Raw genomic sequence first — 25,658 nt, 5'->3', positions numbered from 1 at the left:
CCACATCAGATCACTCTCCAGTCAACCCCTGTACTCTACCCCTGACGAGAAGAGTAAGGCAAGTCGACGGGGGAGTTTCTCCCATTGACCTCCCGCAGTAACTTGACCTAAGGTACATCAACTCCAGCTATGTTATTCACGTAGCTGGAGTTGCATAGCATAGGTTGACTTACCTAAGGCTATGTTTACTCTTAAAACACTACACAGACACAGCTGCAGCACTATAGCTGCACTGTTGCAGGGCTTCAGTGTAGACACTTACTACAGCGATGGGAGGGGTTCTCCCACTGCTATAGGGAATGCACCTCCCTGAGAGGCGGCAACTAGGGGTTAAGTCAACTTACTACATCTCTCAGGGGTGTGGATTTTTCATATGCCCAAGAGACGTTGCTATGCAGTGTGACAAGATGGCCAATGTTAGTCTGGTGGGTCCTGTGCTTTTCTTGGCAGGGAGGTAAGATGCCACCCCTTGCCCCTGTTCTTGGGGTGTCAATGGCCCCACTAGTGGCCCAGGAAGGTGCTAAAGGAGGGAAGCTGAGGAGGGGTCTGGGTTTGCTCCTCACTCTGAGCCCCAGCCCCTCTCAACCCCTGTGGGTTCTTCCCCTCTTCCCCCTTGGGTGGGGTACCTGCAGTGCTTAGATGCTGGGGAAGGGAGTCTCCCTCCCCTACTGGGCAGGGTCCCCCTTACTTCAGTTCTCTGATTTTCCAAGTCTCACAGCACACCTCCAATCTCCAGTCCTCTCTCCTTCCTCCTCTTTCTCTGTCTGCCTGAAGCAGGGGGGTTTATTAGGTTCCTAACAGGGCCTTAATTGATTGCAGGTGCTCCAATTAACCTGCAGCCGCCTTCCCTAGTCTACAGGGAACCACGCTTTAATTAGCCTTGAGTTTATATATTTCCCCTCTAGCATTCTCCCACTGCTCCCTGGCCCTCATGTATCACAGCAGATATAACTTTTCAATGTAAACCAGCCCTCATCAGTTATAATATCCTACTTATGGTAATGTTTTCCACTTTAGCTTCTTTCCAGATGTTCAGTATCAGCCCTTGAATCTAAATATTTACCTAAAGCCTCAGCACCTTTGAACCTATTTGTCTTGGAATCCCAACGGGATTGTACATTCTAAAGGTAGGCACTGGCTCTCTCTCTAGCAACAGCATGAAAAATTATTTTCATCATATTCCAATAGTTTGCTTCTAAGTAAACTCTTTAAAAATTTCCTTACACTAGCTTGGTGTTTTTTCAACTTAGATATCTGTTCCCCTTTAATTTCCATTTGCTTTACAAGACAATCCAATTCACGTTCTAGGTCTTCACGAACTTCACAGTTTTGAGTTTCTTGTATCTGCTTCAAGAGTTCTTGATGCTCACTGTTAGAGACAAAGATATTAGACAATAGTATTGGTGGTATATTTGAACAACATTCTTCTTACATGTACTTTTGTTACATTGCACAAGTTTCAACTCCAGGAGGTCTCCCCACTAGAGAAATAAAGCATGTTAATCACCGTGACGCACAACTAATGCTTTTTATACTAAATAAATACATAAAATAAAATAAAATACTCAAACGTTCATATTTTTTCCATTACTTATTTTCCTTCTACTCTGAGCCTGCAGATAGTATACTCATTTTGTTCCATCACAACCATTTCTCTCTTAAGATTGAGGAAATAAGCACCAGAGAGTGTGCTGGTACTGCAGCATCATGCACAATGGCTATTTGGAATGTGAAAAATTAAAGATCCCATTAAAGTAAATAGCAGGCAATATACACAAAAAATGTATACTGGCCAATTCCAACCCCTATCTAAGTTGCCCCAGAGTAAGAGCACTTAACATAATTCAGAAAAACTTGTTTTACAACCACTAATGAAAGTTATAGTTCTTTTGTCAAATCAATCAAGTAAAATTAAGAATTCTACTGGGCAAAATTAACTGCATGGTTTGTTGCTACAGGCAATTACTGTTCCAAACATTTCACTCTACAAACTAATGACAGAAAGTGTAGTTTAGAGCTCCCTAATGCATATAGTAAAGCTAAGCTATACATTAGTTACAAAGGATAAGAACATTTCACAGTTAGAAGTTATTGATCAACAAGTTCTTTGTGGCAAAGGGCCATGCCTTCTTTTATATTTTAATACAATGCCTAGCACAAAATGAGCACAACTGAAAATAAATAATTATTTCTTCTCTTCATAAATTCCTCCAGCTTAAATAGCTACTCTAAATCAAATATTTTCTCTGATTGGCACACAACTAATAAGCGAGTTATAACTAGAGCTTTGTGAAGAGATTCTGTAAACAGCTTAGATTAATCAATGCCACTTGTCCTGAAATGAGGATCAACAACTATTTCAGCATGATCTGTAAGATAGGAATTTTAAAATGCTATGTGGATTCAAAACACATATGCTATTTACAAGGACTAGATGGACACCAGCAGGACATCTAGTCTCCAACCCATGCAGTTGTCCTTCTGGACTAATCATGTCCCTTTCATCTCAGTCCTCTTGTCAGTCACAATAAGGTCAAAGCTGGCAACACCCCAACAGCAATATGGCTTAATATTCTAGGTATCAGATAAAAGGTTTCTCCAAAAGAAAACCTACCATTGTGCTGTGTGTAGCTTTGAGGATAAGGATATCCTTCAGGCCTCATTTTAGACAGCCTGCTGCACGAATATCATAAGTGCGGCTTTAAAAAGAAAAAAGCCCCAAAAGTACAAAAGAACCTCCACTATCTGCTCATGAAGCTGTTTAAATGCAAGGGCTATAAAAACTTCCCAATGAGAGAAAATCCTATCTGCAAGATCCACCCAAACCCCACACCCCAAATATTTTTAGACCCAAACATGCTCTAGTACAACCTCTAAATAGCCCTCACATGACTGCAGCTTGCAGCCATTTTTACTCAGTCTTTTTATCCTTTGGGAGATAATACACAGATACATACTTACAAGCTCATTTGGCCTAGCTCATCTTGTATTGCCAGCAAAAGGTCAGATAGATTTTCAGTGACAGAAGATGATGTGGAACAAGAGGATACAGATTTGCATGCAATAGTTCGTCTAGAAATCCTGTGTTCAGCTGCTTCTGGACACCGTGACAAGATACATGGACTACGATGTTTCATCATATGTAAAACACTTTGTACATTTGCACTAACAGAATGGCTGGAGCTGGCAGACTTGAGAGGAGAAAAGGAAACTTCTGTAAGCAGCTATAACTAAGGTAATTAATGGAAAAATGTTCATTTAAAAAGAACGTGGACACATGTTTAAATGAGAATCTAATCAGGCTCACCTTCCCAGCCACAAAAGGCAGCATCCCAGCCTTTAGGCAAAGTTGTGGAGGATGTACTTTCTTCAGAGCAGATTTTTTCTGACAGACGGTAGACAGAAGACATGTTTGCCTAACAGTGCAACCTTAAAATTATTCTTTCAAATTAGACTGTAAACGCTTTGAAGCGGGGGCTGTTTTTGTTCTGTCTTTGAGCAGTGTCTAACACAACAAGGTCCTGCTCCATGACTGAGGCTTATAAGTGCTACCATAATACAAATAATAAAGAAGAGCGTAACCCAAGTATTTTGTCAACAAGCCTTTCCTCCCCCCCTGCCCCAGTGAGAACAAGTCTGAGCTACACTTCGGCAACAAATCTTTCCATACAAAAGCAGTGCTCCATAACAGCCGGCGAAATATGCAGTCTCAATTCATCTCCTTTAATGGGTATTAAAGTTTTCCTACTTCCCCCCAATACAGAAGAATTTCCAATAAGACTGAGATCTAGTACACAGTTAATCTGACAACTCAGTAGTAGATTACGATTTGAGAAATTTAGCACTGTCTCTGTGGCATTTAAACAGACTCAGTTTTACAAGTCATGTCATTTTAGCAGACCTGCAATGCCTATGGATGAAAAGAATGCAGTGGGTGAAGTTCATCTTGCCTTCAGTATGACACTTGCTACAGCATTTCAAAAAAAAAAAAAAAATCCTAATTCAAGTAGTCTTTGAAAGTAAATTCAAAAATCGACTAAGGGCATGAACACAGGCCAGTGAAATGGCCATGCATAGTTTAAGGTTCTGCTGGAGTGGGCAAGTTTTCTATTTTAAAAGTAGGCTTTACCACATTAAACATATTTTAGTTATCTAAAAAGAGGGAAAAACAGCATGTTATATTTCCAGAGTAAATGATAGAGTATAGAGAGCCAACAGAACCCCACCCACCACCACTTTTCCAGTAGCAACCCTATCACTCCGTGAATGAGATGCTGCAAAAATAAGAGAGGCATGTTAGAGACATTACCACTGTGCAAATGACAAACTTGCATGTTACCTTTGCAGTTTTCTTTTTCCGGTTTTTCTTTTTTCGTTCATTTTGAGGTGACACTGAAGACATTAAAATTCTATTTATCTCAAGTCCAGTTTGAAGCTATAGTAATGAGAATAAAGTATTTAAATATCAAAATTTTTTAAATAGCACAGATTGAATCTTCATCCACACATGAAAGAGGATTAATTAGATGCATTACTAACTGAACTCTCTGGGAGGCAGGAGGATTATAAAAAGAGGATATGGAGACTGAATAGGATACAGGATATCATGGTATCAAATATACCTTGCAACGCTGCCTTAGAGATTGCTATTTCCAAACCCAAGTACAGCAACTGTATCTCTTGGACTACCACAACTAATGCTGCAGTGAGCTAGGGATATGGCCATTTAAAGCGGGAAGAGGTTTGGACAACATAGGAGTGGACATACTGGGTCAACAACGGTCCATCTAGACGAGTGTCCTGTCTTGCAACAGTGGCTACAGCCAGATGCTTCAGAGCAAACCAACAGAATGGGGCAATTGAGTGATCCATCATCACCTGTCATGCAACATTTAGCATCAGTCCCATTGTCCAAGTGAGGGTTTTTTCTAGGGATTACTTTATAATTACTGTTGCCTATACAAGATTAGTGTAATAGGGCAGTTACCATTCATCCCTTTAAGGGATGAGGCCTCTGTCTTTGCACATATAAGCAGACCTGGCTAAAAGATGCGGTAGAACTATCATCAGCTCAAACTACACCAGCCAGATACTTCACTGAGCGTGAATCAAGAGAAGGTTGAAGAGAAGTCATGGCACCTGACCTGTAACAGAAGGTTTCCCACCCCAAAACCAACTCTGATAGATCCTGGATTATGGTAAAATCTGACTAGTAGTCAGCATACTGATCACATTACTGCACTAGAGTCCTTTCTTGCACTGATGGAGTCTCTCTGCAGTGGCACTGAAGACAAATGAATTGCTCTAGGCAAGCTTTGTATTATGTATTTTTTTTTTTTTATAAGGTCAGACATGCACAGAAGGCTTAAGTGCTAGCAAAACCAGTTAAGGGACAGACCCAGAGGATTGTGTTTTGGGCTGTGGCATTCAGCTGAGTCCTTGAGGTGTTGGGGTAATTCTACAGTTCCTGACTGATGGAAGCCAGTGAGGTTGTGGTGGAACTGCTGTAGGAGGCGACGGCAATGGTGAAAATGGGTAAGGAGCTAGCTTCTCTTATTGTAAAATGCTGTCATATGTAAAACACGGGGGGCAATTGTCCTGCTCTGTTCAGCGCTGGTGAGGCCTCAGCTGGAGTACTATGTCCAATTCTGAGTGCCACACTTTAGGGAAGATGTAGATAAACTGGAGAGAGTCTAGAGGAGAGCAACAAAAATGACAAAAAGGTTTAGAAAATCTGACCTATGTGGAGAGGTTAAAAAAAAAAAAAAAGTGAACATGTTTAAACCTTGAGATAAGAGGACTGAAGGGGGACCTGATAACAGCCTTCAAATATATTATGGGGCGATATTATGGGGCGTTATAAAGAGGACAGCGATCATTTGTTATGTGTTGACCACTGAAAGTAGGACAAAATGTAATGGGCATAATCTGGAGCAAGGGAGATATAGGTTAGATATTATGAAAAACCTTTATAACTATACAGGTAGTTAAGTTCTGGAATAGGCTTTCAAGGTAGTCTGGACAAACACTTGACAGGGGTGGTCTAGGTGTACTTAGTCCTATTTCAGCACAGGGAGCTGGACTCGATGACCTCTTACAGAAATGTAGATCTGGAAGGGACCTCAATTGTTAGGTCTGTGCAACACAAGAGCTGAAGAGTAAGTATTCTTCTACAGTAAACTCCAAAAAGAACTGCCCTCTTTCAAAACGGTTGCTACCTAGTATAGTTCTCAATGAGAGTGAGGCTATGACTGCCCATAGCGAACATGCCCACTTTTAAAATGGCTACTATCTCTCAGTGTTCTTAGTGTGAATAAAATCAAGCTACACTCAGGGAAGATGGTGGCCCTGGCAGGAAAAGCAGTTCATGGAATTCTCTATAGAAGATCATTTATTTTTCAGCCTCTGATGAAGTTTATTTAATAGTGAAAAAATGAATCTTACAAAGAAAAAAGGTCTAAGTGTAGCCAAATGTATAGGATTTAAACCATATGGAAAGTTGAAAGTCTGTGTTATTCTATTAAGACAGTTCAGGACAAAAAGTTTAACCTAGGATGCTAAGTTGCTTAATTGACCCATTTTATAATTAATTTTAAGTTAAACTAAATTATAAATTCTCAGAAAATTCATTGTTTATCCAATGAGAATGTACGCTAATTTTGAGGCGAATGTGCTGTATTCTTCATGCATTTAAAAGAAATTAAAAAAAGGTTGAATCCCTGCTTTAAGTTCAAAGCACAACTCAGCCTTATCTATGGAACTGATGTTCTAGAAGAAGCCAAATGTACATAACATAAACCTCATTAAGCAAAGCTTATCATTTGGAGTTGTCAAATTAGCATTACAGAATTTTTCCAAGCTAATAAACAGGTTATAAAAAAAAAAAAAAAAGTGTCTTGAAGAGAGACACTATTTCCTCAGCGATAAATCCAGTAATTTGGCTATCCTACCTGAGCAGCTTTATCTTGTATTAATTTACGATGATGCTCTTCTTCACGAAGTTTTTCCTCCAATTGTTTGATCTTGTCCTGAAACAGAACACTAGTATGGTTAGTCACATTTAAGGCTGGCCCAGTGAATCAGAACTGGCAAGTACCTTGCAATTTGAAGGAATCTTGAAATAGTCAAAATTACTAATCTTGTTAAGCAGGCTTAAATTCCTCAGATTTATAGGAAATGAAGTCTGAGGTAGAAGGCAAAGTGAATGTTGAGATCTTATACTCCTCTGCTGGAGCTACAGTTGATAAATGGTCTGTGTATTTTAGCACAATTGGCAACTGTGGCACAAAGAGATTTGAAATGAACTGTAACTGCACATGGTCATGTTAGGATTGCTTACTTCTGCAGTTCTCTGTGTAGTGCTAAGTCTGAAGCACTCTTTTTCTAGGACTTCAAGCTTTTCAAGTTTTGCATGGAGCTCCATCTGATTCTGATCTTTTTCCTTTTGAAGCTGAGTCTGGAAAGAATAAGCAAAAGTCAAGTTTGGCAGCTGATAAAATAGTTTGACACACCAAGAAATCTCTCACCACAGTGAACTTTATTTAAACAGTTTACAATTTTAAGTATTAAGTTCAGTGCTATGAAAAATGCCAGACAGACAAAGCAGTGTTCAGTTTCCACCACTGTCAGAAGCTGATAAAGTACACGTAGGAACTGAAGAGAAACAATCAAATGAAAAAGAGTTTCCAATTCAATTATATCACATAACTAAAAAGTGACAAATTTAAGTGTTTAAGTTTAAGTATACAAATGCTAGAAGCCTCCATACTAAGAGGGGTGAACTTGAGTGCCTGGTAATAAATGAGGATATTGATAGAATAAGCACCAGAGAAGACTGGTGAAACAATGATAATCAATAGAACACTTAAATACCAGGGTACAAAGTACAGTATATACTCGATCATAAGCCGAATTTTTTTTTTTTTCGTAAAAAAGGGAAGCATCAAAGAATGGGGTTGGCTTATGAACGGGTATAGAAGGAGAGGTGGGACACAGCCCCTCCCCCCAACAGAAGGGGCAAGGAGAGGCAGCACAGCCAGCAGAGCCAGAAGGGAAGAGGCGGGGCCAGAGTCTCTCCACTTCTGGCCACGCAGCTCTCCCCCCAGCTGCCGAAGCAGCTGCAGCTCTAGGGCTGGCAGGCTGCAGCCGCACTGCTCGGCCCCACCCACCAGAGCAGGTTGTGGCCACGCCGCCCAGCCCGCTGCAGCCGTGCTGCCTGGCCCAGCCTGCTGGAACATGTTGCAGCCACGCTGCCTGGTCTGGCCCGCTGGAGCATGCCGTGACTGCAGGATCTCATCAACATACTGCTCTTCAGTGCCCAAGAGAACTTCAGCTTTGACAAACCTTCACAATGGACAGACAGTAAGAATTCTGAATTACAAAATTCTGAATTGCAAAAAAGCTCCACTGGGAAACTGGAGATATACCAGTATCTCTTTTAATGTAGGTGATGGAGAAGAAGTCAGAGCATCTCTTTATATCCTTTGATTTTACAGAATACAGTCAAAGATGACTATGAAAGTGTTCTGGCTATGTTTGATGCACCTTTCATACCCCAGAGAAATGTGCTTTTTTTCCCCCAACCAGCGATTCAAGAACCAGGGGAAAAATGTTGAATGTTTTATAAGAGATCTGCATACGCTGGATGAAAACTGATTTGGGGAAATACAAAACAAGAGTAACAGAGACAGGTTATTGGGTTAAAAATATTTCACAATAGCTAAATAGAAGACAGACTTAATCCTAGCCATAGCTATTCAGAGAGCAAAGTGGTCTGAAATAGTCAAACAGAACACCAAGTAGGAGCAATTTGAAATCCCTGAAACTAGCTCTGAAATTCTAAGACAGACACTTGAATGTTCAAAGTATTACCATCAAGCCGCCAACGCAAGGAAAGAACTCCCAGGCTAAAAGGAACAAATTCCAACCTACATGCACAAGGTGTGGAAAAAGTAATATCCCAAGAGATGATGCATGTCCAGCCAGAGGCACATGGTGTGTTAAATGCATGAAACATGAACATTTTGCAGCTGTTTGTTGCACCAAAGGAGTCGGAGTTGATTGATATGACAGATAATCAAGAGCCATTCTTTCTGGGATCTAGCACTTGTGGCGACAGAGAACCTGCCTGGAGAGTGAAAGTGAATACTCATGGCAAAACTATTGACTTGAAAATTGACTCAGGAGCAGGTGCCACAATACTCTCAGAAGGCACTTACAATCACCTTCAACCTCACACAGCTGAAGTCACCCGATACCACTGTGAATAGCCCTGGAGGTTCTCTGAATTGCGTGGGCCAGTTCACCACAGAGACAACTTACAGAGACAAAAGCTTTGCATTCAAAGTGTATGTGATCAAAGAATCCCAGACCAACAACCTTCTCAGCTGCAGTGTGGCAGCCATGATGGGCCTAGTGAGAAAGATGGAAGAACTTGGTGGAATATTTGGTAATATTAGATTTTTGCAAGGAGATCCGGTACAAATAACCTTAAGAGACAATGCTGAACCTTATAGTGTACATGAACCTCACAGGACTCCTATCCCATTACTTCATAAAGTGGAAACTGAGTTAAAAGAGAATGGAAGGGATTGGCACATTGAGAAAACCTCTGATCCAACAGCATGGTATGCCCTAATGATAGCAATAATAAGGAAAAATGGAAAAATATGGGTCTGTGTGGATCTTAAAAGAACTTAATGAAACAGTTGTGGGAGAAAAATATATCGTCCCAACACTGGATGACTTCCTCCCCAAAGTGAAAGGAGCTACAGTAACCTCCAAGCTGCATGTCTTGAGCAGACACTGGCAAACTCCTTTAGTCCAAGAAAGTGCTCAACTGACTACATTTATCACACCCTCTGGGAGTTTTTGATTGTGAAGATTACCTTTTGGGATTACCAGTACACTTGAAATTTAAAAAAAAAAAAAAAAAAAAAAAAAAAAAGGCAGAACTGTTAACTATAACTCCACATATGGATCTTCAATGGAAGAATACAACAAAACCTCAAAGTCCTAAGCCTAGCCAGTGAGCCTGGACTGAAGCTAAACAAGGGAAAAATGTGTTTACCACCTATCCCAAGTCGAGGTTTTTGAGAAACAAAAATGGAATCATTCCTAGTCCTGAGAAAGCAAAAGCAATTCAAGCAATGCACCAACTAACATACCAGAACTGAGACATATACTGGGGATGGTAAATTACCTTAGCTGATACCTACAAGACCTTTCTAGAGTGACAAAGCCACTGAATGAACTATTAAAGTCCAATACACCTTGGCTATCGGGGACAGATCAAGACATTGCCTCCTACGAGGTAAAAGAAATTATCTCAGTAGTTCCTGTTCTCAAGTACTATGATGTGAACAAACCCACAATGGTCAGTGAGGATGCAAGCAGCTATGGTCTATGTCAGGGGTGGGCAAGCATTTTGGCCCGAGGGCCACATCGGGGTTGCGAAACGGTATGGGGGGCTGGGTAGGGAAGGCTATGCTTGGCCCCCGCCCCCTATCCACTTTCCACCCCCTGACTGCTCCCTTCAGAACCCTGATCCATCCAATCATTGTCCCCTGACCGCCCTGTCCCGGGAGCCCCCTGGCCCCTATCCAACTCCCTCCCCCCTGCTCCCTGTCCACACCCCCGCCCCCTGACAGGCCCCCTGGAACCCTTGACCCATCCAACCAATCCTTGGCCCCCTCCTGGGGCCCCCTGCCTCTGACCGCCCCCCCATCCAGCGCCCCCCCCACTCCCTGTCCACACCCCCACCCCCTGAAACCCCTGACCCATCCACCCCCCCCCCTTGTCTCCTGACCGACCCCTTCCAGGACCCCCATCCCTAACTGCCCCCCCCCGGACTCCCCCTGCTCCCTGTCCCCCCTCTCCCAGGACCCCCGATCCCCTACCCCATATCCAACCTCCCTCCGCCCCTTATCCAGCCCCCCTCCCGCTTACCACGCCGCTCAGAGCGGCAGGACAAGCCTGGGAGATGGGCGGGTGCAAGCCGCGTTGCTGCACAGCGCCATACCTACAGGGGAGAAGGGACAGCAGGGGAGAGGCTGGGAGCTCAGGGGCTGGGCAAGACTGTTCCATGGGCCGGATGTGGCCCATGGGCCATAGTTTGCCCACCTCTGGTCTAGGTGTATTTTTGCAACATGCGTGGATGCCAGTTGTATCTTGCTCTCACACTCACTGAAACAGAAAAACAATATGCACAGATTGAAAAGGAGTGCCTGACAAGAGTATGGGCATGGAGTTTTATTAAACAGGTATCTGTGTGGATTGAATTTATTTATGATAGACCATAAGCTGCTTGTAACCCTCATCAATGGAAGAGGCCTGGATCAAGCACTGCTGAGATGCCAGTGTCTACTGATAAGGTTAATTAGATTTAACCCAATTGTTAAATACGTTCCTGGGAAAAATCTGGAAGTAGCAGACACACTGTCACAGAGCCCAGCATCGCACTCAACCATCCATGAGCTGGAAGATAATGTAAAGGCATACGTGAAAGCTGTGAATGCATACAGACCAGTGTCAGAACAGACTACATCTGTTACAACAAGCAACCTCAACAGACATGCAACTTCAGCAAATTCTAAGTATCTAAAGAACAAACACAAAGGAAGTGACAAGAGACTACTTTGTGGTGCAGGGACTATTAAATCATGAGTAAAGGCCATTTCATATTAATTCCAAATGAAAGGAGAGGAGAAATCCTAATGTCCTTCATGGGTGAAGTTTAATGATTAATTAAATGACACAAATGGACCAACCAGTCAGCTTGGTGGACAGGCATCAGCAGGGATGTGAAAAATAAAGTTATTTTATGTGAACACTGCAGAGCTAACAGACCAAAACAATACAAAGAACCTTTAATAACATCAGCCCTATCAGAGAGGCCTTGGAAGAGACAAGCAGCAGATTTATGCAAATTGAGAGGACAATTGGTCACTATGGACTATTGTGATGCTATAGGATTAAAACATGAATATGTAGATCATTGTTGCTACCACTGTTATACAAATGCAACAAATCTTGTGCAAAATAGGTTATGTAAGGTGTCAATGGAAAAGTTATGGTTTGCTGAATACGATTATCCTATTTGTATGCATGTTTCATTTTCATATTTGAAGTTATGAATATTGACTGTATATCTGTATTTCAGATGTTTTTGCTCCTGGTAACACCCTCAAGGTAGTTTACATCCAGTCTTGCCAGCACACTGTGAATAGACTATTCAAGTTGATGGCCCATCAACAAACACAATGGACCATGGAAGAAGTTTATCCCCGCCTGATGGACTTTCCAGCCAGAATATGGGTAATGGCCCCTGTTATGACTCATTGAAGCATGCAAGGGCATGTAACCACCTCGTGTAACACTGGACTCCATCTTGTGCCTGCACGTTTCCACTGGCTGTACTGAGAGCAGACCCTCCACATGGGAGAAACTGTAAAATGCCCTGGAAATATCTCCATTTTGCCTCTTTCCTGCTCTGATCTCTGGACTATGGACTTATACTAATGGGAGAAATCTAATCAAGGGACTGAGGACCTTCCACTCTTTTGGAAGCAACCAGAGACTTAAGCCAGCAGTTTATGCCATTACTGATTAAAACCTAATCGAAGAATTTTTCAATTATTGTATGTATTTGATTTCTTTAACCAATTTTAACTCTCACCTTTCTTTTTTCTTATAAGCCAGCCTTTAGATATTAGATACTAAAGGACTGGCAACAGTGTGATTATTGGGTAAGATCTAAGTTATATATTGATCTGGGTATGTGGCTGGTAGTTTGGGATCAGAAGAATCCTTTGGTTGATGAAATTGGTTTTAAATAACCACTCATCATTAAGTCTAGTGTCTGGGAATTGAAACAAAGACTGGAATACCTAAGGAAGCTGCAGTTCTGATTTCTTGTTAGCCAGTGTGGTGAGACAGAAGTTTACTTTTGTTGCTGGTTTCGTATTTCTTATGGAAGAATAACCACCAGTTTTAGGGTATTTCTGCCCTATTTCTCAGCAATTTGTCCTGAATTTGGTATTCTCAGTTGTGACCCACTGAAGCACAGGTACATTCCTACGTATACAGAAATAACATACTTGAAAGACATAACGTTGCATTATTATTGCTTTTGCTCACTTTTGTCCATCACAAGTTGTTCTGGAATACCATGGACCACAATTCCCTGCAACAGAATTTAAGTCATTCTAAACTAAATATGATTTTGAGCATGTTAATAGCAGCCCACAATACTAGCAATGAATGGAGAACTGAGAGAGCTATACAGACAGCCAAGAAAATCTTACAGCAGGAAGATCCATTTCTTGCTCTTCTGAGTTATAGATCAACACCAATAGCAGATACTGGATACAGTCCAGCACAACTGCTGATGAAAAACAACTCAGAACTACTGTTTCAAGTTTGGGAAAGAATCCATCTCCAAAGTTGCTAGTTATGAAAAGAGCAGTCAAACTGGATACAATGGCAAAAAGAGCCTAGGAACACTTTTACCACAGACATAATTCAGTTAGAGAGCTGCCAGCTCTAGCCTCTACATAAATCCACAGTACACGCACATCTTGAATATTGCATGCAGATGTGGTTGCCCCATCTCAAAAAAGATATACTGGAATTGGAAAAGGTTCAGAGAAAGGCACCAAAAAATTATTAGGGGTATGAAACGGCTTCCATATGAGGAGAGACTAATAAGACTGTGACTTTTCAGTTTGGAAAAGAGATGACTAAGGGGGAATATGATAGAGGTCTATCAAATCATGACTGGTGTGGAGAAAGTAAATAAGGAAGTGTTATTTACTCCTCCTCCTAACACATGAACTAAGGGTCACCAAATGAAATTAATAGGCACCAGGTTTAAAAAAAACAAACAAAAGGAAGTATTTTTTCCCCACACAACGCAGTCAACCTGTGGAACTCCTTGCCAGCGGATGTTGCAAAGGCCAAGACTATAAACAGGGTTAAAAAAAACACGAACTAGATAAGTTGAAGGAGGACAGGTCCAGCAATGGCTATTAGCCAGGATGGACAGGAATGGCGTCCCTAGCCTCTGTTTGCCAGAAGCTGGGAATGGGTGACAGGGGATGGATCACTTGATGATTACCTATTCTGTTCATTCCCTCTGGGGCACCTGGCATTGGCCACTGTCGGAAGACAGGATGCTGGGCTGGATGGACCATTGGTCTGACCCAGCATGGCTGTTCTTATAGGAAAAAAAAAAAAAAAAAAAAAAAAGGATGGACAACTCCAGCTGTCCTAAAGAAAAGGAATTCAGCACCCAGATCATATGTGATCAAGACTGCCAGTGGAGAGTTCAACAAAAAACATTGACATCTACAGTTTGCTCCTCAGAAGGAACAGATAACAGGTGCAGAACAAGATGACGAGGATTTTACACCAACCAAAACCAGTCATTGCAACTAATGGACAGCCAGATGACCAAGTTGTTACAAGTTTGGGTTATGTAATTAGAAAACCAGTAGGATTCAGAGACACTTAACAGACGAAATTCAAAGACAGTGTGATAGTGTACATGTAGAACTTACAGGGGGAGATGTAATGGAATGTTAAACTGTATTATACTGTTCAGCCCCTAGGTAGCATGGTGTATAAAATACCTGATTTTAACAAACCTCAGCCAACACCGGCCAGAGCATTAAAGGATATTATAATGAACATATCTGGTGTGTATCTTGGCTACAGAGCTTTCTCTGGGCAAGCTACACCTGACACAGGAACATGACAGCTTATTAGAAACGCCACACTAGCAAGCCATTTTGTGTAATTCTCTGAATAGCTGACCGATGATCATCACTTTCTGTCATTACCAATCTGAGCAGAACTGGGGAGATGCAATATGCAGGAAGTACAATCTTATCTCTACAATTTTGTGCTCTTACTGTTTGATTTATTGAACTAAATACTTCACCTGTTGCTGTAGAACCATATTCTTTTCTAGCTCTGCATTGAAAACCATTTTCCTCATGTAATCCAGCTGTTTCTCAAGTAGGGAGCAGCGGGATTGTGCTGCACTTAACTGCACACTAACATCTGTGGAGAGAGGCACAGACACACACAGTGTAGAATAGTATTTTTGAGTAACATTTAGCCTGCCCCTCACCCTATGGTCTTGGAGATTTCGAAGTTTTTGGGTTGGTATTTTTTTAAATATAAAAAAGGGTACTTGGGCTGGGCCAGTGAAGTGGTTAACAGGGAGTATTTTAACATGTGCAAGACTCAGGATGTGTTTCCAGGTCCAGACCCTGATCTGTGTTACTATTGACTTCACAGGAGTTACTCACCATTTACACCAGTATAAACCTAATCAAATCTGGTTCCCTCCTGCCCCCTCCGTACCTTTCATCAGATTGGGGGTACCATATAAGTAGCACCGAATTCTGACCTGTAGTGACATCCTGGTTCTTTTAGGAGTGCCACCAATGGACATCTCATCCAGCCAACCTCAGCAAGCAAAGACTGACTGAGGGGCTGCTCCCTGTGTTGCAGGCCGGAAGCCCTCATGACCGCATGTGAAATAGCTATACTTCTCACAGAAACAGCTACTTGATAGGCTTTATTACATCCAGTATCTAAAGCTGGTTTATTTAGCACCAAGCGGAAAAGTAACTCGATTGACCAGATCAGACCAGGAGGATGAGGTAGATGAGGCTTTCTTCGAACAACTAACAGAAGTTTCCAGATCACAGACCCTGGTTCTCATGGGGGACTTCAATCACCCTGACATCTGCTGGGAGAGCAACACAGCAGTGCATAGACAATCCAGGAAGTTTTTAGAGAGTGTTGGATACAACTTCCTGATGCAAGTGCCGGAGGAACTAACTTAGGGGTTGTGCTCTTCTTGACCTGCTGCTCACAAACAGGGAAGAATTGGTAGGGGAAGTAGAAGTGGGTGGCAACCTGGGCAGCAGTGACCAGGAGATGGTCGAGTTCAGGATCCTGGCAAAAGAAGAAAGGAGAGTAGCAGAATACGGACCATGGACTTCAGAAAAGCAGACTTTGAGTCCCTTAGGGAAGTGATGGGCAGGATCCCCTTAGAGGCTAATATGAGGGGGAAAGGAGTCCAGGAGAGCTGGGGGTATTTTAAAGAAGCCTTATTGAGGGCGCAGGAACAAATCATCCTGATTTGCAGAAAGAATAGCAAATATGGCAGGCAACCAGCTTGGCTTCACGGAGATGAGCTTAAACACAAAAAGGAAGCTTACAAGAAGTGGAAACTTGGACAGATGATTATGGAAGAGTATAAAAATATTGTTCAAGCATGCAGGGGTCTAATCAGGAAGGCCAAACCACAATTGGAATTGCAGCTAGCAAGAGATGTGAAAGGTAACAAGAAGGGTTTCTACTGGTACGTTAGCAACAAGAAGGTTGTCGTCAGGGAAAGTGTGGGACCCTTACTGAATGTGGGAGGCAACCTAGTGATAGATCATGTGGAAAAACCTGAAGTACTCAATGCTTTTTTTGCCTCGGTCTTCACAGACAAGGTCAGCTCCCAGACTGCTGCACTGGGCAGCACAATACGGGGAGGTGGTCAGCAGCCCTCAGTGGTGAAAGAACAGGTTAAGGACTATTTAGAAAAGCTGGAACATGCACGAGTCCATGGGGCCAGATGCAATGCATCCTAGGGTGCTGAGGGAGTTGACTGATGTAATTGCAGAGCCATTATCTTTGAAAACTCTTCGCGAGCGGGGGAGGTCCTGGATGATTGGAAAAAGGCAAATATAGTGCCCATCTTTAAAAAAGGGATGGAGGAGAATCTAGGGAACTACAGACCGGTCAGCCTCACTTCAGTCCCTGGAAAAATCATGGAGCAGGTCCTCAAAGAATCCATTTTGAAGCACTTGGAGGAGAGGAAGGTGATCAGGAACAGTCAAGATTGGATTCACCAAGGGCAAGTAATGCCTGACCAACCTGATTGCCTTTTATGATGAGATAGCTGGTTCTGTGGATATGGGGAAAGCAGTGGATGAGATATATTTTGATATTAGCAAAGCTTTTCATACGGTTTCCCACAGTATTCTTGCCAGCAAGTTAAAAAAGTATGGATTGGATGAATGGACTATAAGGTGGATAGAAAGCTGCCTAGATCGTTGGACTCAACAGGTAGTGATCAACTGCTTGATGTCTGGTTGGTAGCCGGTATCAAGCGGACAGTTCCAGGGGCCAGATTTGTTCAAGATCTTCATTAATGATCTGGATGATGAGATGGACTGCACCCTGAGCAAGTTTGCGGACGACAATAAACCGGGGGTGGGGCGGGAGGGTAGATAGAAATGCTGGAGGGTAGGGACAGGGTCCAGAATGACCTAGACAAATTGGAGGATTGGGCCAAAAGAAATCTGATGGAGGTTCAACAAGGACAAGTGCAGAATCCTGCACTTAGGACTGAAGAATCCCATGCCCTGCTACAGGCTGGGGACTGAATGGCTAAGCAGCAGTTCTGCAGAAAAGGATGTGGGGATTACAGTGGATGAGAAGCTGGATATGAGTCAGTGTGCCCTTGTTGCCAAGAAGGCTAATGGCATATCGGGCTCATTAGTAGGAGCATTGCCAGCAGATCGAGGGAAGTGGTTATTCCCCTTTGTTCAGCACTGGTGAGGCCATATGTGGAGTATTGCATCCAGATTGGGGCCCCCCCTACAGAAAGGATGTGGACAAATTGGAGAGAGTCCAGCAGAGGGCAATGAAAATGATTAGGGGGCTAGGGCACATGACACATGAGGAGAGGCTGAGGGAACTTGGCTTATTTAGTCTGCAGAAGAGAAGAATGAAGGGGGATTTGATAGCAGCCTTCAACAATCTGAAGGGGGTTTCCAAAGAGGATGGAGCTAGGCTGTTCTCAGCGGTGGCAATGACAGAACAAGAAGCAATGGTCTGAAGTTGAAGTGGGGGAGGTCTAGGTTGGATATTAGGAAAAATTATTTCACTAGGAGGGTGGTAAAGCACTGGAATGGGTTATCTAGGGAGGTGGTGGAATCTCCATCCTTAGGGGTTTTTAAGGCCTGGCTTGACAAAGCCCTGGCTGGGATAATTTAGTTGGGGTTGGTCTTGCTTTGAGCAGGGGGTTGGACTAGATGACCTCCTGAGGTCTCTTCCAACCCTAATCTTCTATGATTGGTAAGGCAATATTTGGTTAATTTTTATTAAGAAAAATTCAGACAAATTATGATGATTGGATAGGACTATACTCCTCAAAGCTGAAACTAGAACCTGCATTCAATAGCAGCTTGCCAAAACAAACATGAGCACTCCTTCACTTGAGAGAACTAACAGCTATATTGACTATTTCTATTATTAGTATGGTGACAGGTTTGTCACTGAGGTAAAGTTGTCATGAATACCATGACTTTTCTTTGTGTCCGGGGTTTCACAGGCTGTGGAGCTGCGTTGCATGGGCGGGCGGGCACGTGGGCCATGGCCAGACCACTTATGCTTCCACAGCCCAATTTGGGACAGGAAATCCAGCAGCGCCAGGGCCAGGAAGGGCGGTAGGGTCATCACAGGAGGTGGACCCTGCCTGGACTCTGTAGCAGGGAGCTGGGCTAGCCCTGTGGGACAGGAGCCATTGCTGGAGGGTGAGTGCGGGATGGATTCACTCTGCAACACTCCCACCCCCAAGGCCTCTTTCCCCTCAAGGTAGGGCCCAACGCCTCCCCACATACTTGTAAATCCCTCCGCTACACTTTAAATGACACACCTGTGACTTTACACCATTTCCTCCTAAACCCATGATTTTTACTAAATTTATTGCGACTGCTCCAGGATTTTTGATTAAAAAAAATAAAAATAAAAAAAATAAAAGATGGCAAGTCTGCAAATCTAATTATCACCATTGGAGAGAGACCTTTTTTCTGTTGTATCAATTCCTCATGTGCTATATCTTTCTCATTTGTTTCATGCTGCAAGGTCTTTTTATACTGGGCAGCCTCAATGGAAAGGCAGCTCAGGTTATCTTCAGCCTGCGACCTCTCCAACTCTAGACGACGGATCTTTTCTTGAAGAGTTTTGAGGGCTGACATCAGAGCTGGTGAACAATTGAAAAATAGTGGATTTTTTAAAAAAGTGTTTTACTGCATTGCAATATAGTGTTAGCCATTAAAAACTTGTATCGATTCCCAAAAAAACAAACAGAAATGTTTAAAAAAAACCAATAAGGGTTATGAAGTGACAGTGTACTTTTTACATAATCAACATTTCAAATATCAGTTAACTGATGTTTGTAAGAACTGTTTTGCTTCCCCCAGTGGTGTATGTGTTTTTAAAGCCATATACTCCATATTCCTTTTTAAATGGAGTAGAAAAGACCATTTAAAAAAGAAAGAATACATGTGATAAATAACTCACCCAATTATTAGAGAAGAGCCACAGTACCCACTGGAAAAGTTAACAGTGGATCCTATGGAGACCCAGCACATTCAATGTACACCTTACAAAATGCATTTGTTTTGTATGTCGATAAGTGAGAATGTGCTGTGTATACATGCATAGCCATCTTCACTCCAAATGCTAGTAAGGAGTGCCAGCAAGTTATAGCAAATTAAATATCAGACCAAAGACTAGAACTCAGGTCTCTAAGTTAAACGCCTCCTGGAGAAGGGTGAGTAATCCTTTTTAATTTCTAGATTCCAGAGAACTTTTCAGAAATGGGTAAGCATTGTTTGCCCAGTTTTACAATTAGCCTAAATACAGAGATTGGAAGCAATTTGCATCAGAGGCACAGTGATCTACTGAATACAACATGGGTTTGCTACTGAGATTAGAAATTAAGTCTTGTTTCTGGCTCAGTCGTATTTTCTGTGTAACCTCTGCACTTGATTTATGCTCCGCTCTTCAGTTACCCAATCTACATTCCTTATAGGTCACAGGGGCATTTTCATAGGGATGGCAGGAAGGAAGAGGAGTACATTAACAGATCCTAGATTTTTCTCTCACTTCTGAAAGCCAGTTTGAGCTACTTTGAGTGTCAGATATTCTGTTGCCCCTTTTTCTCCCCAATATCTGCTTTATTGAAAGAACTGCTTCTACTGCCAAATAATGGCAATTCCTTGATTATCAAGCTATTCTTGTCCTTGGAAGAAAGCTTCTTGGATGAGTCAACCTCAACATCTATTTAGGATTCACTTATTGTGGCATCATGTGATTGTTTTGGACAGATCGCAGGGAAAGTTAGACACTTTGGAAAAATGTCAAGGAGGAACCATTTTTACATTCCAAAAAAGTATTTGTTCCCTAACATAATGTGTGGTTAAAACTGTGCTTTCAAATGTTTATGATGAAGTATCACCACAGCTACAGCTTTTACTCCGAAGATGCTATTGCCTCTCCATAGTCACACGCTTACAGAGAAAGGGCTCAGTTCTGACACAAACTAAGCACTCTGACATTCCAATAGCACACATAAGCCTTAAGGTTTCCTGTACACAAACGGAGGACTCCCTTGGTGATGGGGCAATAATGTCCCCGCTCTCCCTGCCAGCTACCCCCATTTTCCTCAGAGCATGGTTGTTGGCTGGATCATGTTGCAGTGACCCCCAGCTGGCAAAATGGCCCCTAATGTAGAAAGGCCTTAAACTTGGAGCAATACTGTCCCTAAGATCAGGGATTAGAAGGCAGAAATGTGGTATAAAGCCACCTTAGATCTTCCCCTAGGCGTACCAGGCACTATTCCAGTGTACCTGAAGACTAAGCTCCAGAACTGTAGTCAGACAGTTTAAAAGAGACAACCCAACACACACACACACACACTCTCTCTCTCTCTCGTAGCAGAAGCTTGTGTAAGAACCCTCTTAGGGGTCAACTAAAGGAGCCGCCTTAGGTTCTTCCTATGATTAAGCCACAGTAGAAAGAAACATGTTCACATACGTAGTACCCAACGTTGCTCCCACCAAAATCAATAGCAAATAATTCACATTAACAGCAACGGGAACAAGACTTGGCTCAAAACTATCCATAACCAAAGTAGTTTATAACTTTGGTTCTTTACAATGTATTTTCTTCTCAAGTTTTCCAGGGGATCTTATACAGAAAGTTAAGTGATTTTTGACCTAGAGGGAAGCAAACAATGTCATACAAAAATCAAAGTTTCAAATCAAAGTAATGCTAAAAAGAAAGTGATAAACTTCAAACTCTACAGAAGCATTCTCCTTTGTCTTCAGAGCACATCTCCAATTTTCAAACAAAACGTATTTCACAGCCAAAGTTATGAGAGGTGGCAACCAGCTTCTAGGATACAGCCCCAAGTCTGGGGATACTACTCACTCTCCACACAAGCCTCCAGTCCAATGATCTAAATGACTAACGTTCATAAGTAGAACAGACAAGGCAATTTGCTTAATAGAGTTCATAGAATCATAGAATATCAGGGTTGGAAGGGACCTCAGGAGGTCATCTAGTCCAACCCCCTGCTCAAAGCAGGACCAATCCCCAATTTTTGCCCTATATTCCTAAATGGCCCCCTCAAGGATTGAACTCACAACCCTGGGTTTAGCAGGCCAAAGCTCAAACCACTGAGCTATCCCTCCCCCCTCCCAAAAAAAGAACACTTTTTTTGTGGCTTTACCTTGGTTGTTTGGGGCAGGAAGCATGTCACCAGTGGTAGCTGTTGCCTTCTTTGACTTGCTCTGACCAAAGGTAGGAACAAACATTTTATCTGGAGGCTGCAGAAAGCTTCCTATGAAACTTTGCTTTGATTCAGAACCCATGGTCTGTAGAAGGAAAGATATACATAATGCCATTATTTCCTAAATGGACTATTATTATAGCACCAACAACTAGTCCAATGCCCTGTCTTGAACAAGCCCTAAGTTTGTATCAAATGAAATCAACTGGGTTGGAAAGAACACTGAGCAAGTCAGCTGGTCCTTCCCTCTACATTGTGTCAAGAATACCGCAGCTTAAATAACTCCCAACAAATTCCTTTAAAAAAAAAAAAATCACCAATGACAGAAATGCTACAGATTCCCTTGGCATCTTGTTTTATTACCAAAAAGATTCTTAAATTTTTCCTTCTTGACTTCTAAACACGTTTATTCTGTTTAACTTTTTGACCAGGGAATAATGCACTCCTTTGCTAACATCCTCATACATTTACAGGACAGTTATGCCTGATCTTTAATGTACAATGAGTATGCTTTTTCCCTACATATACTTTACCCCACCCCAAACCTCTGAATCCACCAACGCAGGTGTTTAAATAAACATGTCATGTCCAAAATTTAATACAGCTGAAACCTAATAATGGCCAAGCGAAAAAACCCCTGCCTTCCTTTTCTTGATTTAAATATGCTGTATTCCCATTAATACAATCCAGTAAAAGAATTCCTCCCCCCCCCCCCCCACTCCTCATTTTGTCAGAAGCAGATTTTCAAGTGCATGTTTATTCTGCTTAAAATAAAAGACAGTTTAACTGTATTTGAGATACAGACAATGAAGTTTGGACTAGGTGATTTAGTAAAGTTGACCCTCAGAGCTCAGCCAAAAATGTTTATTCCAGGATAACTAACTCAAGTTCCATTCAGATATTTAGATTAGAAATTAAATATTCAAGCTCTGAATATTAGTTATGTATTCCACCCAAATGGAGAAAAAAATGTGACAATATGAAAGAAATGCATTTCTTAAGTGTTTTTCAGATGTGTTGGATTATTGATCGTGTATAAACAATATTTTGCTTACTGCATTACTTTACTTCTAATTTGACCTTAATGATGCTCAAGACAAATTAGAAACAAGTTTTAAGAATGTCAGTTGTTTCATGGTTTCTTAACCCTACCATTTCTTACGGTGCTTTATTTAAATATATCTGTTGGGTATAGATAGGCCTAACATCAAAACTCTCAGTCAGAACTTCACAGCTCAAGTTCACCTCTATTCAGTCTTATTGCAATCGTGTTTTAATGACGAGTTCATAAAACTGCCCTGCTACTGTAACTATGGATTGTTTGGAGAGTCTGTAGACAATCCTTGTAACATAATAGTTACAAGCCATCCATTCTTGACTCCTTACTATCTCGAAGTCAGCTCAAATGCATAAGCTCCATTTTTACTCACATTCCTCATTATTTTTCACAAATTAATTTGTGAATTTCCAAGGCCTTATATAGTATTTCTTATTTCAAATTCAACATCTTTGGTTTTAACTTGGGTCCCAGAAACTTGGTTTTGTGCTGTACTTCAAAAGTTATAATAGTCACAGAAGATGACAGCTTTTATCAAAACACATCAGACACGTGTAAGATTCCTTTAATAAGCCTAAATAATTAAACTCGAAAAGAGCAACTGCAATTCCGAATTAGGCAAGTGTTAATCATACCATCACAGCTCAGTGGAAGACAATTCTCATTACAGAAAAACAACTTACTTGCAGGCCTAGTAATACAGTAAAACTGTGGTTCCATACAGCAGATTAAAATTCTGCAGCAGACTCACCTTTTCTTCACCGAATAGCAGAAAGAGGGTATTGTCTGCCATGGAAGATTATTTGCTGTACCACTTCCAGCATGAACCCCAATATCTACTCAGCACAGCATTGTGGTTTCTGTTTAGACAAAGTAATTTACACCACTCATTTGGGAGCGTAACAAAAAGGAACCAACAGGAAGAAGCAGCAACCCACAACAAACTACAGCATTTATCTAAATAAAGTTAGATCCCAGACGAGAGTCAATTTGAAAAAAATATTCAAAACAGAAAAAAATTTCCAGAAAAAGCGGTCAGTGTTGATGTTTCAGAGGGCATTTAAAAACAGAAAAAGGGCCAACATCCTGGTATGCTGCATCTTCAAGCTACTCAAGAAATTGGAGATTCTCGGTCGGATACCTTCCTCATGGTTCTAAATTACTATTAAATAGATGCTATCAAGCTCAGAAATCTTCTGGTCAGTACATATCTGATTTCAAGACACTCTCACAGCTAACCCTTCAGATGAACTAGAGCTCAGAGGTTTCCTTAAGACCTGGGACACAGCCAAACTATAACAGTCCACTCCGCTAAAACTATCTAACGAAAGTTGTCAAACAAATAATTTGTTCAAAATCGTGTACAAATCAACATCCTGTCCTGGGAGAGTACTTCAGCCCATAACATTCCAATGCAGTTTTATTGCTACTGACAACCACTGTATTCTAGGATGTCATACAGAACACTGCAACATCATATCTACTACAGATTACAAACCACATTATCTAAATTGAATCCTGCCACAGTAGCTCTTACTGATGAGAAAACCTTCTTCACCAGGACAGGAGATCATATGCAGTCTTGATTACTAAGCAGCAGAGGATAAAAATACAGTAGACAATTCTACTTGCATGGGGCAGGAAGCACAGGAACACATAAGTAAGCTTGCATTACGTTATCTCATGATTCTTTCTTTCCAGTTCATAGGAGTTTAATACCCAAAGGATATAATTCGGTAGCTGAACAATTTACTGGGGGCTTAGACTCATATTCAGCATCACAACCCCGAACTTTCAGGCACCTAGAAAAATCACAGGAACATCAATGCAATCCACAAAGTCTGAGTTAGGCACCTAGGCTCTCTATACAATGAATGGAGAGAGAGACAGGCACATTAGAATATGATCCACAACAGACAGCATGCTACATAGAGAGCTCCCTTACTTAGCCAATGGAAGACGCTGATGTCAGGGGCGTGTCTTAAGCCTCGCCCCTCTCACAGACAAAAATGCCTAAGTCCTCACTACAGGTAGGTGCATATCTCTGCTTGTGATTCTCAGCTGTGAACCCTCTCCTGGAGTTAGGTGCCTCAGGTGTGCCTAAAGTGATCACTCTCCTTACAATGTGTACGATAATCAAGGTGGGCCATTTCCAGCACAAATCCAGGGTTTAACAAGAACGTCTGAGGAACGGGGGGGTGGGGGGGGAGGGAAGAGGAGGAGGAGGAAAAAAAACAAGGGGAAATAGGCTTGAATAGAGACTGGGAGTGGCTACGTCATTATGCAAGGTAACCTAAGTTAATTGTATCCAATTTGCAAATGAATTCCAATTCAGCAGTCTCTCGCTGCAGTCAAGATTTGTGAGAGTGTTGGGTCATCCTTCAGGATAGGCTGTAGATCCTTAATAATGCGTTGGAGGGGTTTTAGTTGGGGGCTGAAGGTGACGGCCAGTGGCGTTCTGTTATTTTCTTTGTTAGGTCTGTCCTGTAGTAGGTGACTTCTGGGAACTCTTCTGGCTCTATCAATCTGTTTCTTCACTTCCGCAGGTGGGTATTGTAGTTGTAAGAATGCTTGATAGAGATCTTGCAGGTGTTTGTCTCTGTCTGAGGGGTTGGAGCAAATGCGGTTGTATCGCAGAGCTTGGCTGTAGACAATGGATCGTGTGGTGTGGTCAGGGTGAAAGCTGGAGGCATGTAGGTAGGAATAGCGGTCAGTAGGTTTCCGGTATAGGGTGGTCTTTATGTGACCATCGTTTATTAGCACTGTAGTGTCCAGGAAGTGGATCTCTTGTGTGGACTGGACCAGGCTGAGGTTGATGGTGGGATGGAAATTGTTGAAATCATGGTGGAGTTCCTCAAGGGCTTCTTTTCCATGGGTCCAGATGATGAAGATGTCATCAATATAGCGCAAGTAGAGTCGGGGCGTTAGGGGACGAGAGCTGAGGAAACGTTG

The 25,658-nt window shown here is 42.0% G+C and overlaps 1 protein-coding gene across 6 annotated transcripts in view; it reads right to left on the bottom strand.

The window, feature by feature from the left end:
- The window catches only part of CEP57L1 (centrosomal protein 57 like 1), a 35,296-nt gene that overhangs the window by 660 nt on the left and 8,978 nt on the right, over positions 1-25,658 (bottom strand). The window contains exons 1-11 of one of the 6 annotated variants that reach the window (XM_043542760.1): positions 24,341-24,508; positions 23,458-23,568; positions 21,590-21,734; positions 18,875-19,054; positions 14,942-15,063; positions 7,340-7,456; positions 6,951-7,028; positions 4,340-4,435; positions 3,308-3,385; positions 2,962-3,191; positions 1,225-1,369 (exon numbers count right to left, since the gene is read on the bottom strand). In XM_043542760.1, the coding sequence (XP_043398695.1) occupies positions 1,225-1,369; positions 2,962-3,191; positions 3,308-3,385; positions 4,340-4,435; positions 6,951-7,028; positions 7,340-7,456; positions 14,942-15,063; positions 18,875-19,054; positions 21,590-21,734; positions 23,458-23,499 (1,233 nt within the window). In that variant the 5' untranslated portion in view covers positions 23,500-23,568; positions 24,341-24,508. The other 5 variants (XM_043542762.1, XM_043542761.1, XM_007057407.4 and 2 more) reach the window with 5 other exon arrangements.

The sequence above is a fragment of the Chelonia mydas genome, chromosome 3 (genome assembly GCF_015237465.2).
Source record: "Chelonia mydas isolate rCheMyd1 chromosome 3, rCheMyd1.pri.v2, whole genome shotgun sequence".
NCBI lineage: Eukaryota > Metazoa > Chordata > Testudines > Cheloniidae > Chelonia > Chelonia mydas.
This window is presented reverse-complemented; position numbering and strand designations above follow the sequence as displayed.